Genomic DNA, 14,192 nt, shown 5'->3' with positions numbered 1-14,192 from the left:
ATTTGCATATGAGTCAAGGTTTCATGGCCATGTGATCACAGAGCTTTGAACACATTGGCTGAGTCCAAGTGTAATTGAGATTAAGCAAAACTCAGATTTTGCCTCACAGACTTCAACTTTTGATAGGTAATACATATTATTTTCAAAACCATGGATTATTTTTCACATTTCACACACATCAAAAGTCTTAAATATATACACAAGAGGAGAAAATGAAACAGTGGACTCGTATCTTTCAACTAGCCTTGACAAACTCATGGCCTAAGACCTCAACTTTCAAATACAGATGCACAAATTTCTTCTGTGAGTGAAGCTTTGCATCATTTAGGAACAATCATGCAATAAAGCAAAGCAATGGAAATATATTGAGGTTTAAAAAGTCTTACCAGAAAAGAAATGTGTCATTGAACATGAATATGTCTAGCCAGTGCCTAATACTGGTCTGAAAAATGAAAAAAAATGTATTGATAACATGTCTCCTATTTGTGGGAGTCCTACAAGCTTTACTGCCTGAAGAAAAATGAATCGTGGTGGCAAGAGGAAGCCTGGTTTAACATAACTTAGTTAGCCCAGCTGGTTCAAACTCTAATAACAATTAAAATTCAGAATCATCATATTAGCAACAATTGAAAAATGTTAATACAAATGTCATTCACATATGTGATGGACTATTGCCTACAGTTTCAAATGACTATTTAAAACTAAGAAAATGTGGCAGTTTAGTTTTCGTGGAAAAAAAGCAAAACACAAAGTATACTGAAAAGCATGATAGAATGGTGTCAGAAATGGTGTGTTATGTGTCATTATCTGTCAATCAGGTTAGTTTAAAAGTGAAATAGGCAAGTCGACATTTTTAACATTTCTTTCTAACTTGTGAGACTTCCTGTCATTTTGATTTTGTATTGCCTTCATAGAAGATTCTTTATAGGACACCAGGAAGAAGCAGAAACTCGGGCAGTCAAAAGAACCCTACCATGCTAACCCTGTCCCCATTAACAATGCAAAGGTACAGGGTGCCTAAGGGACAAAGCTGTACCCACTGCAGATGGCATCTGTGGATCTCATGCATTAATGCAAATCTCTGCTCCAGCCCTTTCTACCTTAGGTGTTTCCTCGTGTTTTCTTCACTCTGCCTGAGAAACTGTTGGGGCATGTGTACTGTATTTGGGTATGCTCTTTCCAACTGTGGCGTGCATGCTCACACAGGCTACCCTGGCCGCCCTATCCAGGGATCAGTTCTCACCCCCCTCAAGTACTTTTCAACATCCCCTGCTGAGATCTGACCTTGACCTAACTAGAATCATGATGGACCTACCAAGGCCTCCTTGGCCCAGCACACAGTGCCTTGGGCTTTTTCCTACCTACTGTCCTCTCGGGTGGCCCCAACACCTGAGCTTTAAAGAGGTATCAACCAAAAGGGAGTTCAATAACTTAGTGTCCTCCTTCTAAGGTGGTTCAGCTGTGGCGTGGGGCATGAAAGGATAGGAGTGAAGTTGATGTGATTTGAAATCACAGCTTTTACTGTTGCGTCCCCATTCCTAAAGAATTAGAGAAAATGGTAGGATAAGACAGTGATGTGCTTAGCAAGACCATGGTACCCAAGATTGTCTCAACAACAGCCAAGACTGGAATCCTGGGTATTGTGGCAAAAAATGTCCAATCGTTTCAAAAAGTGATATTCTCTAGGGTCAGTATGTCCTGTATATTAGACTTGGGGGAGGCCTGGTAGGGCCATGTGATGGGGTTTTGTTTGCTTATTTTGTTTTGTTTATGGTTTTTGTTAGTTTCAGTGGGTGTTTGTTTGTTTTGCTTCACAGTATCCCAGAATATCCCCAAAGAGTTTAATATTTAGTCAGAAGATTTCAAGAGCCAAGTCTGCCTGCCTGTCTTATCTTGATTCAGAAACTGCATCTCTACTTCATGAAAAAATATAGACTCCTTCCCCCTATTTCGCCAGTAATGGCAAGAAATCTCTAGTGGCAACATTTTGGTTTTGAACCTTTTCAAAAATAAATGCGGATGGTATGTGGTGTGAGGAGACGCTTTTTCAAGAGATGGAAATGTCTCCACACTAAATGGTGCAATTGTGCACACAGCATAGGAGCTTCTGATCCACTTCTATTTCCTTGGTGTTCACATGTCTGTCTCTGAGCTCAATAACCGTGGTGTTTTGATTGTTGAGATGACTAGTCATGGTTTAACTTTACCATTATATTTATTCTTGAAGTGGGGTGACATAGGCTTTTTAAAGAGGAGTGTGCAGTAGGTTGGTCTTTCAACAGTTGTTTTAGCATTCTGATGCTGTCTCCTGGGGGTAATTGTTTCAAAAGGCGGTATCCCGAGCCAGCATCTCAGAACCATTCCAAGGCTATACCAGGAAGAAAATGGTCAAGTATTTCCAGGTACTCTGGTCAGTTTTGTTCATCAGCATGCTACATTTGGTGCTCCTCTCTGGTGAGTAATTTGGCTTTTCCATCAGGAATACAGAGTTTTGTGGGTGCTCACATTGTAATGTGAAAGAAAATGCTTTGAATTAAAAGTGTTTTACTGACAAATGGATACAACTATAGGTACAAACACCTACAAACATGCTTGTCTATACATACATGCTTAGAGAGGCAGTGGGATCTGGGTCAGAGAGTTCAAGTTTTGGTTTTCTTGTCTATGATTATATGAAGGTGTGGGACCTAGAGCACAGGGAAAAGGAGGCTTTGATATTCAAGGAGGTAGTCAGTAGAAATGGCTCCCAGTGTGTCTCCATCCAGAGTTCACCCCAAAAATATTTGAAAATGCCTTAGAGTGATCTCCAGAGGCTCAAAATTTCTGTGATCTCCATAGAAAAGAGATCATACTGGAAACCTAAGAACAGAGTTCTAAGTTTTTCACAAATCTATCATGAATTACTGGGCATTAACAAGGGGTTGTTTCCCTCCCCATAAAATGCAGGGTCCAAACCAAAAAAATTATAAAGTCCTGAGTTTTCCCTCATCTTTCTCACCTACCTACTATACCAGCTCTGAATCCTCTCCAGCTTGGCTAGTGTTAATGAGCAAAAGCATTTGATAGCCTGGAATGGCAGCCTCCCTAAGGGGTGATGTGCCAGTTCCTCTGCTGCTTGTTTATAGAGCAGGAGTGTCAGCCCATGTTTTAAAAGAGGTGGATAAATCAATGAGACAGCATTTTCAGTTTCTTCACTGTTACCTAGTAAAGAATTCGAGCTCTTTTCTACAGTCAGTAAATTAGGTTATAATTTATCAGGAATTAAATTCTGTAAATATATTTATGTATTCTCTAGTTCCAGGTGCTCGAGTTTGGTGGCCACCACATGGAACTATTAAGGTAACTGCCTACTAGGTTTTCCATGACTCATATTTTAATCCAATTTTTAAAAGATTTTTTAAGAAATTGGGGGCATGTTTTGCCTGTTTCTTTGCACCTGATGTCCACAGGAGCCAGAAATGGGCACTGAACCTTCTGGAACTGGTCCCCAGCTGTTATAAGCTGTTGTGAGGGTACTGGGAACTGAACCCTGGTCCTCTGCAACAGCAGTAAGTGATCCAGTGCTTTTAAACACTGAGCCATATCTCCAGGCTCTGAAACAAAAATTTTTGTTTTTTTTTATTTTATTTCTCCATTTCTTAAGAATTCCATACAGATATACTGTGTCTTCATTTTGTCTACTCCGGTCCCCTCTCTAACTTCTCTTAGACCTCTACTTTCCCCTACCAACTTCTGTCTTCTTTCATTTTTTGCCTATCCTGCCCAGCTTTGTGTCTATTGTGGGGCCAACACACGTTTGATAGTGAAATAAAGGATAAATTAAAGGTTATTTCTCTTGTGGCTGCATAGAATTGCTGCATAGCATTCTTTTGCTTTCAAAGTGCTTGTGGTTTAAGCTTTGTTTCCTTCATGAATTTAGATGCTTTCTTTTCCCTCACTGTAGCTTCCCAAGCCTCTAGGAGTTCCTGACTACAATATTTGATACTTATCAGACCAAGTGAATAGATTCTAGTGTGATTGCTTTATAGAAGAGCCGTGACACTGGCATGTGGTTCTGACTTGCTTAGATACCCCTAATACAGTCCACAAGTGACCAGTTGTTTGAGCATGGCTGTAATTATATTTTTCTTCTACTCAATTTCAGATCAAGTGTCCTTATAAGAAAGTAAATTTGAGCTGGTTCAATAAAACAGTGGACCCTTGCCCTGGCTTAAAGCAACCCATCTGTGGTACCAATTTTGTAACCTATGATAATCCCTGCATCTTATGCATTGAGAGCTTGTGAGTATTCTGTGGGTGGGGGGAGAGAACTAAGACTAAGTTTCTTGATTGTGATTTCTGTCCACTCAATCAAGTACAGCAGTCATGAAGCCAGTCTTTCTCTCTTATTTGCAGAGACGGCAATCAGTCATAGCAACAGAAGGAATAATGGCGTAGAAGGTAGACTCATTAGATTGAACAGTGCCCCTTGGGTGCTTTTTCTGAGTCTTGATATTACCATAATTGGTAGATTCCCTGAAGAAATTCGCAAATGTCTTCAATTCTCACCACTTTGATTTTTAGAACAAAGCTTACTTTTATCTAATGTTAGATATTTTCTGCTACTTCTATGTCTAAAACTTTTAACTATACTAGTGTAACAGCAGACTTTTGTCCATTGCCTGGGATTGATACCCAGATCTTTGGATTTACATGACAGGAAATCAGCCATTAGACACCCAGATTGCAATGTCACGTTGATTTCAGCTTTGATCTGTGTGCAACAGTATATTTTACAAGAAAACCATCCCTTGTGGTGTCAGATTGGAGTCCTTATTCCAGCAATCCTTCAGTAATTTTGTGCAAGGAGTAAAGAAGAAACTACACAAACCCTGAGTCATCTCACTAATTACTAATTCAGCTACATGGTGAACGTGTTAGGTGAATAGTTTATGGCATTTACCCCACATACATCACAAACTCAGGTCCAATCAGATAGATTATTTCCAAAGAGATTATAGGTACCTTCAGTGGCAAATACCGTGGCTTTTGCTCTAAGAAGTTCCCTGTATAGGCTGTATCTTAATTTCCTAACATAAAATGTCTTAATGAAATGCTTGTTATGCCTCCATTTAGGAAATCTCGTGGGAGAATTAGGTTTTACCATGATGGAAAGTGCTAGGTGAGTGAACTTAGATGTGCAAGAAGATAGATGTCATCCACTCCTGTCCAGCATAAGCATTTCCTTCTTATGCCTTACCCCTCCTTTTGCCTTTCCTTACATAGATTTTTGGTGAAAATGTCCTGTTGGAAGCTGATGGCCTTGGGATCCTACCATGTTTTCCTTAATATATGAACTATTCTGGCCTGGAGATGTAGCTCACTTCTAAGTCATCGTTTCACAATTGGAGAACCCTGGGGTCAATCCTGATCACAACAAATAAGCAACTCTCTTTAACATCTTGACTCGTGTCTTGGCTCTGTGTCTCATATCTTAACAGTGGAGTTGATTGAACATTTGTCAAAATACAAACAATATGCTTCATTGGCTCTCTAACGTTTTCAACAATGGTGTCATTTATGTAAAACTATACTGGGGCTTCCCAAGATCAAATTCTTCTATATTTCATTGTAATTTTAAAAATCATAGAACACTGGCCTTCCTAATCAATCCCTATTGTCCAGCTATTAAATATTTGAACTTTTGTTATTTGTGTCTTTTGGATAAATAGTCTTGCTGTGTTGCCTCAGTCTCAGATTTGAAATGCGCCTGATTATCCTTCCAAGCAGTTGGAACAACCAAAGATTTTCATTGTGCCTAGCTGTAACAACATCTGAGCCTTGATGCAGAAACATCTATACATGTCTAACATGTCCCTGTGTCTTCAAGGAACCCACTTTTCTCCACGGAAGAAGCTTAAATTGTTCATATCTATGAATGTCCCATTGGTCATTTTTCTTAAATTATTAAGACACATTTTATTCTTTGGAGTATATATTCTTATAAGAATATATGTTTCTCCTGGTCATAACACCTCATTTGTGTGCATGTATGCATTTCCTAATATGGTTAACAGACTGGTGTGCACTAATGTGCTATCTTCTTTCAGTAGCTTGGTCTGGGAGAAAAAATGACTATTTTACTTATCAGTGCTCTGTAAGCTACTTTGATTACTATGTGATGCATGAAGAGCTGCAGTGAAAATGAAATTGCCTTAGATCTTTCATCTTTAGAATTTGAAAGCAAAGAGCCTTGGGGTAAAAGAAGGCATTCTTCCTTCATAGCATGCCAACTCGATTATTTCAAGCTCTTGGTACAGGAACATCAAGAGCTCTAGGGAGGATTGTTTCCAACTGCTACTGATTTTATATCATCTTAATGAATCTCTTTTTTAAAAGTAAAAATCCAACATTAAGGTCATACAGTGAAATTTTTATCTTAAGTAGGCACTATTGACATCCATTTATAAGATATGCTCTTCCTTATCTTTTTATTGGTGTACTCCTCTCCTTCACAGGCAGAAATCTGCAATCTGCTGAACCCTTTACATAGCATGGTTTTGCATATTAGGCATTTCTGTGTATCCTTCCTCTAAGGTCAATGTACTCAGTTCAGGATAATTCCACATGGGTTATTCTAGAATCTCCCATAATGAGAATACCTAGGCCAACACTCAATAACAATATCCTTCAATGTCTTGTGTCATTTAGTCTAATGTCTTGTTAAGTTATCACATACTATATCACAGATAGTTTCTCTGGAAACACATTGTCAGAAAGGGAAATAAAATGTTTTTATTATGGCACTGCAATTATCTTTCCTCTAGAATTTTCTAAAGTTTGCATTAGAAAATAATGCCATCCTTTCCTTAAGAATGTTCAGAATTGAGAGTTCATCTTGGTGAACTTCTCCAGTGCTGAACTCCTGGAATCCAGTTGCAGAGAGGGAGGAGTTATGAGCAAAGGGGTCAATACCAGGCTGGAGAAATCCACAGAAACAGCTGATGTGAACAAGGGGGAGCTCATGGACCCCAGATTGATAGCTGGGAAACCAGCATAGGAGTGTTCCAGATCCCCTGAATGTGAATGTCAGTTTGGAGGTCGGGTTAATCTACAGGGCCTCTGGTAGTGGATCAGTATTTATCACTAGTACACAAATGGTTTTGGGAGGCCATTCCACACAGAGGAATACTCTCTCAGCCTAGACACACAGGGGAGGGTCTAGGCTCTGCTCCAAATGATATGTCAGACTTTGAAGATACCCCATGGAAGGTCTCAACCTCCCTGGGGAGCAGAAAGGGGTCAGTGTTGGTAGGGGAGGAGGAGAGGGAGAGGGAACTGGGATTGACATGTAAAAGAAGCTTGTTTCTAATTTTAAAAATTTTTTGTTTTTTGAGACAAGGTTTCTCTGTGACTTTGGAGTCTGTCCTGCAACTAGCCCTTGTAGACCAGGCTGGTCTCGAGCTCACAGAGATCTGCCTGCCTCTGTCTCCCAAGTGCTGGGATTGAAGGTGTGTGCTGGACCGACAGCCTCCAAAACAGAGAAACCCTGTCTCGTAAAACCACAAAAATATATGCTACACACAATTTATAATATTTTTCTGTAGACGTTTCTAAAAAGGGAAAAGAGATCATCATGCACCTAAATGTGAGGTTGTCTTCAACTGTGACTCGTAGAGATAATTTCTCTACATCTCTCACCACTGCAACACAGGAAGTAACCTCTGCCTTCAGAATCCTAACTCCAGTCATCACTAGACACTGCTCTCTAACTTTTTTCCTTCCCACATTCACTCCTACCTTTCCTTTCTCCCCTCCTCCTCCTGCCGCTTTGTCTCTCCTGTCCTCTCTTGTCTCTTGCATGATGCTAGATTGACACATTGTTTGAAATCTTTAACTATATAACTTTTCAGCCTTATAGCTAAGACCAAACGTTTTCATCTCAAAACATAACTTTTAAACTTGGAGGTCCTTATCACTTCCAGATTTTTCCTGCACTCATCTTACCCATCCCAGGACCTCAGACTGATAGTCATCCTAAAGTACCTTAAGTATCTACATCATGAGACCTCACCATCATCCTAACACCAGCTATTAGATGTTTTAATTTCTTTGACATACACAGTCTTTAACCATTTTATACAATATAAATCCCCCTTCTTCTAAATTTGATCCTGCATCCTTTCATACAATAGAAGTTAATCTAAGTGTTCTAAGTTCTTAATACTAAAGCTGAACTTCCATTCATAATATCTACATATTCTTATGTCGTCATAGGTATGAATTATATTATACCTTCAAGTGTTTATTTAATCCAAACTATCATGTTTCAGTAGGTTTTGATATATCCTCATTTATCTCAGCCTCCATTTTATTCTTCAAACCATCATTACTTGAACATTAATTAAACCATCATGGCATGAACACTTAAACACAACCTATCAAAATCACTACCCATTGTGAATCACAACACGCATTATTATCTCAGTCTAACGTTTAAGAAGCATTGCTTGCTCTACTACAGTAACCATCAAGAGCGCCTCCACCTGTAAAGACCCTTGAGGGCCTTGTAACAACCTCCATCCGGCCATCAGGTGGCAGTGATGTACTGCAGCTTAGACCAACGCCTCGGGGGACCGCTACTTGACACAGTGCAATAAAGGTGTCATGGAGCAGATCAACCTGTGCACACTCGGTAAGCTAGAGAGGTCTCATAATTACACAGAATAATAATGCCCTTCTACCCACAAAGGTGACAGCGACTGATATACACCAGGCTTGCCTTTTACTAAGTCTCACCATGGAGACCGGATACTTGAGAAAAGTTGAAAGCAGAATATTCTAAACAATGGATGTTCAAGCAAATTGCATGTTTGTAAGTAATTTTAAAGTTTCTTCTTGAATTCTGTGAAGTTTCTTTTAGTTTCAGGTTTTTATTAGCAACAAGTTCAGTAAGTTAATTTCAAGGCATAGACTTGATTAAGCTGTTTCTCATACATTTTCCAAATATAATTTAAGAATGACCAGGGTCTGGGCTTATTTAAACAGAAAGGAACATCCATTGTTACTAAAATAACATACAGGCAACAACAAAAATCCACACAATGTTTATTTTTTTAACTTAGAATTTATTTATATACTATTTTGACAACTCATAAATGTATACACTTCTAAGGCACCATATGTTGTTCTGAGCACTGTATATTGTGGTGAGATATCTGGAATTTCTTCTCATGTGTTTCAAAGGAAGATAACTAAATTGTGCAACTGATCTTAGAAAGTTATTATTTTCCTCTGAATCTAAAATTACTATCTCCTGAATAACTTATGCTCCGTCTGTATATTCCTGTATACGTCTATGAGTTTGATCTACATGGACCCCACTTGTGAGATCTGGCAGCTTTGTTTGTCTTTACCTATCTAATCTCAATCATTTTTCTAGCTTTTTTCATGATGCTTCCAATGACAGAATTTCCTTTAAAGAAAAAAACAGAAAACAAAACAAAACAACAACAACAACAAAATTGTTTCCATTGCTCTGTGCTTACTTATCTGAGGTCAATTTCCTAGTCCCTTGGGACTAATGTTATAACCATGGGACTGTTTCTATCTCCTTAATCACTTAGCATTTTTATTAATGCATAGAAATTACATGCTCAACATATGTATTAATCCATTCAGAGTAAACACCATTCTTGTCATTGTGTTATATCTGGAGCCCCTGAGGTCTCCTCTTCTAGTCTGGCTTTGTCACCTGTGTTTTTGGCACCCATGCAAAGATATCATGGCCCAATCAATAGCATGGAGCTTTCTCCCTGTGACTATCTGTGTTTATAGGTTCCAGTCTCGTAGGTTCTTCTTTAACCTATGTTTATGTAAGGCAGGAGAATGTTTCCTTTCCTTCAAGCAGTATGTCTAGACTTCCCACACTCGGATAACCACCATTCTATCCCCAGTTTCTATGAAATCAACTTTTTGCATTTGTCAGTTCTACATGGCATAATGTCATGCAGTATTTCTTTCTATGTCTGAATTATTTCACTTCATGTAATGAATTTTGTGTCCGTTGGCATATTAAATTATGATATCTTGTTTTTATGACTGAGTAAGTATATTGTGTATGTGGGTCACATTTGTTTCCTTTAATTCATTCTTTGGGAATTCCACATGTGAACACACATGTGAGTTATTGTTGTAACCCTTTCCCCACAAACACTTCCAAAACCATGTCGTTATTGAACTAATTGGAATATCTTGCCAGAATGATTGTTGTAGCTTACAGTGTTCATCACTGGGTAATACTTCTTTTTTTCATTATTTTTATTACTTTTTTTAGAAAAGAGCTAGCTTTACATGTCAATCCCAGTTCCCTCTCCCTCCGCTCCTCCCGAACCTCCCCACAATTACCCCCAGTCTCCCACCTTATCCCCATTTCCTTCCACATAGGGGATATCAAGAGTCTGTCATTTCCCTCAGGGAAGGGTTCAGGACCTTCCCCAAGAGTCCAGGCTGAGAGAGCATCCCTCTTTGTGTTATGGACACACGAAGTCCATTTGTATGCCAGGGATAAATACTGATCTACTGCCCAGGGCCCCATAGGTTGCCCAGGGCTCCTTACCGACTCTCATGCTCAGGGGGTCTGGATCAGTCCCATGCTGGCCTCCCAGTCTTCGGTCTGGGATCCAAGAGCTCCCCCTTGTTCAGATCAGATCAGCTGTCTCTGCTGGTTTTGCCAGCCCATTCTTTGCCCATTTGCTCATCACTCTTCTCTCTATGTCACTGGGTTCCATGAGTTCAGTTCAGTGTTTAGCTGTGGGTGTTTGCCTCTGCTTCCATCAGTCACTGGATGAAGGTTCTAGGATGCCATAAAAGGTAGTTGTCAAGTTCATATTCAGGAATGGGCATTTAAGGTAGTCTCTCCACTATTGATTAGCTTGCCAGCTGGTGTCATCCTTGTAGACCACTAGGGGTCTGACTGGTGCCAGATCTTACTTTAAATCTATGACTGCCTCTATTATGGTATTTCTCATCCTGTTCTCTCCCTATTCTTCCCCCAACTCAACCTTCCTGTTCCCCCATGACCTACTCTCCTCCTCTTCTCCACCTCTCTTCATCTCAGCTCCGCCCCACCCACCCCTCATCGTCATGTTCCCAATCTATTCAGGAGATCTTGCCCGATTCCTCTTTTCTGGGGTACCATGCATATCTCTCTTAGGTTCTTTCCTGTATCCCAGACTCTCTGTCAGTGGAATTGCAGACTGGCACTCCCCTGATCATTGTCTAAAATCCATATATGAGTGAGTACATACCATGTTTGTCTTTTTGTGACTGGGTTACCTCACTCAGGATGGTTTCTTCTAGTGCCATCCATTTGCCTGCAAATTTCAAGATTCCATTTTTTTTTCTGCTGAGTAGTACTCCATTGTGTAAATTACCACATTTTCACTAACCACTCTTCAGTTGAGGGGCATCTAGGTTGTTTCCAGGTTCTAGCTATTCAAATAATGCTACTATGAACATAGTGGAACAGATGTCCTTGTTGTGTGAATGTGCATCTTTTGGGTATATGTCTAAGAGTGGAATTTCTGGGTCTTGTGGATTGATTCCCATTTTCATGAGGAATCTCCATACTGATTTCCAAATTGGGTGTATGAGTTGGCACTCCCACCAGCAGTGGAGGAGTGTTCCCCTCTTTCCACATCCTCTCCAGCATAAATTGTCTTCAGTGTTTTTGATTTTAGCCATTATGACAGGAGTAAGATGGTATCTCAGAGTTGTTTTGATTTGCATTTCCCTGATGGTTAAGGATGTTAAGCACTTTCTCACGTGTCTCTCAGCCATTTTAGACTCCACTATTGAGAATTCTCTATTTAGTTCTGTACCCCACTTTTTAATTGCAGCCTTTGGTGTTTTGGAGACTTGCTTCTTGAGTTCTTTGAATATTTTGGATTTTGTCACAGGCTCTTTCAGCACCTAGTGAGATGATCATGTGGTTTTTCTTTCTCAGTTTGTTTATATGGTGGATTAAATTGATAGATTTTCTTTTTTAATTTTTTATTTTAATTTTAAATAGCTTGTTTTACATGTCAAATCCAGTTCCCTCTCCCTCCCCTCCTCCCGTACCCCCGATCCTCCCCCCGCCTCCCACCCTATTGCCAATTCCTTCCACATAGGGGATATCACTCAGGGTAGGATCAGGCACTCCCCTAAGAGTCCATGCTGAGAGAGCATCCCTCTTTGTGCTATGGACACAGGATGTCTGTTTGTATTCCAGGGATAAACACTGATCCACTGCTCAGGGCCCCATAGATTGCCCAGGCCTCCTCACTGACACTCCCATTCGGGGTCCGGATCAGTCACATGCTGGCCTCCCCGCTGTCGGTCTGGGGCCCAAGAGCTCTCCCCTATTCAGATCAGCTGTCTCTGCTGGTTTTGCCAGCCCATTCTTTGCCAATTTGCTCATCGCTCCTCTCTCTCTGTCACTGGGTTCCTTGGGTTCTGTTCAGTGTTTAACTGTGGGTGTTTGCCTCTGCGTCCATCAGGCACTAGATGAAGGCTCCAGGATGGTTATAGACATCAAGTTCATTATCAGGAATGGGCATTTGAGGTGGGCTCTCCACTATTGCTTAGCTTGCCAATTGGTGTCATCCCTTTAGATCACTAGAGGTCACGCTGGTGCCTGATCTGTCTTCTAACCTATAATTCCCTCTTCCCCTATTGTACGCCCCCACTCAACCTTCCTATTCCCCTATGACCTACTCTCTCTTCCTCTTCTCCCCCTCTCTTCTTCCCAGCTCCCACTTCCCCCCACCCCTCGCTGTGTTCCCCATCCATTCAGAGGATCTTGTCTAAATCCTCTTCTCTTGGGTACTATGCATATATGCATATCTTTTAGGTTCTTTCCTGTTTCCCAGACTCTCTATCAGTGGGAGTGCAGACTGGCACTATCCTGATCCATGTCTAAAATCCATATATGAGTGAGTACATACCATGTTTGTCTTTTTGTGACTGGGTTACCTCACTCAGGATCGTTTCTTCCAGTGCTATCCATTTACCTGTGAGTTTCAAGATTCCATTGTTTTTTCTGCTGAGCAATACTTCATTGTGTAAATGTACCACATTTTCTCTATCCACTCTTCAGTTGAGGGGCATCTAGGTTGCTTCCAGTTTCTGGCTATTACAAATAATGCTGCTATGAACATAGTGGAGCAGATGCCCTTGTTGTATGAATTTTTGCCTCATTTGGATATATGCCTAAGAGTGGAATTGCTGGGTCTTGTGATAGATTGATTCCCATTTTCCTGAGGAATCTCTATACTGCTTTCCAAAGTGGTTGTACAAGTTGGCATTCCCACCAGCAGTGGAGGAGTGTTCCCCTCTCTCAACATCCTCTCCAGCATAAACTGTCTTTAGTGTCTTGCTTCTTGAGTTCTTTGTAAATTTTGGAGATTAGCCCTCTGTCAGATGTGGGGTTAGTGAATATCTTTTCCCAATCTGTGGACTGCCATTCTGTGGAATTGCTTTGAGTTTCTCTCCATTTAGTTTGATGTTAGCTGTTGGTTTACTGTATATTGCTTTTATTATATTCAGGTATGTTCCTATTATCCCTGATCTCTCTAGGGCCTTTATCATGAAGGGGTGCTGGATTTTGTCAAAGGCTTTTTCAGCATCTAGTGAGATGATCATGTGGTTTTTCTTTCTCAGTTTGTTTATATGGTGGATTACATTGATAGATTTTCTAATGTTGAACCATCCCTGCATTCCTGGGATGAAGCCTACTTGATCATGGTGGATGATTTTTCTGATATGTTCTTGAATCCGGTTTGCAAGTATTTTATTGAGTATTTTTATGTGTGAGATTTTATGTGCAATTTGAGCTTTAGTAATGTTTCTTTCACGAATGTAGGTGCCTTTGTATTTGGGGCATAGATGTTTAAAACTGAGACTTCCTCTTGATGGACTTTTCCTTTGATGAATATGAAGTGTCCTTCTTCATCTCTTTTGATTGATTTTAATTTGAAGTCTAGTTTGTTAGATATTAGGATTACTACACCTGCTTGTTTCTTGGGACCATTTGATTGGAAGATCTTTTCCCAACCCTTTACTCTGAGATAATGTCTGTCTTTGATGTTGAGATGTGTTTCTTGTATGAAGCAGAAGGAAGGGTTCTGTCTTTGTATCCATTCTGCTAGTTTGTGTCTTTTTATAGGCAA

At 40.1% G+C, this 14,192-nt stretch overlaps 1 protein-coding gene across 1 annotated transcript; it reads left to right on the top strand.

The window, feature by feature from the left end:
• The first annotated feature begins 2,384 nt into the window (after positions 1-2,384).
• Positions 2,385-5,161, top strand: Spink14 (serine peptidase inhibitor Kazal type 14 (putative)). Its single transcript, XM_005069162.1, has 4 exons — positions 2,385-2,454; positions 3,296-3,339; positions 4,145-4,281; positions 5,116-5,161. The coding sequence occupies exons 1-4, from the start codon at positions 2,385-2,387 to the stop codon at positions 5,159-5,161; spliced, it is 297 nt and encodes a 98-aa protein (XP_005069219.1).
• Positions 5,162-14,192: the final 9,031 nt, after the last annotated feature.

This window comes from Mesocricetus auratus, unplaced genomic scaffold, assembly GCF_017639785.1.
Source record: "Mesocricetus auratus isolate SY011 unplaced genomic scaffold, BCM_Maur_2.0 Super-Scaffold_6730, whole genome shotgun sequence".
Taxonomy (NCBI): domain Eukaryota; kingdom Metazoa; phylum Chordata; class Mammalia; order Rodentia; family Cricetidae; genus Mesocricetus; species Mesocricetus auratus.
This window is presented reverse-complemented; position numbering and strand designations above follow the sequence as displayed.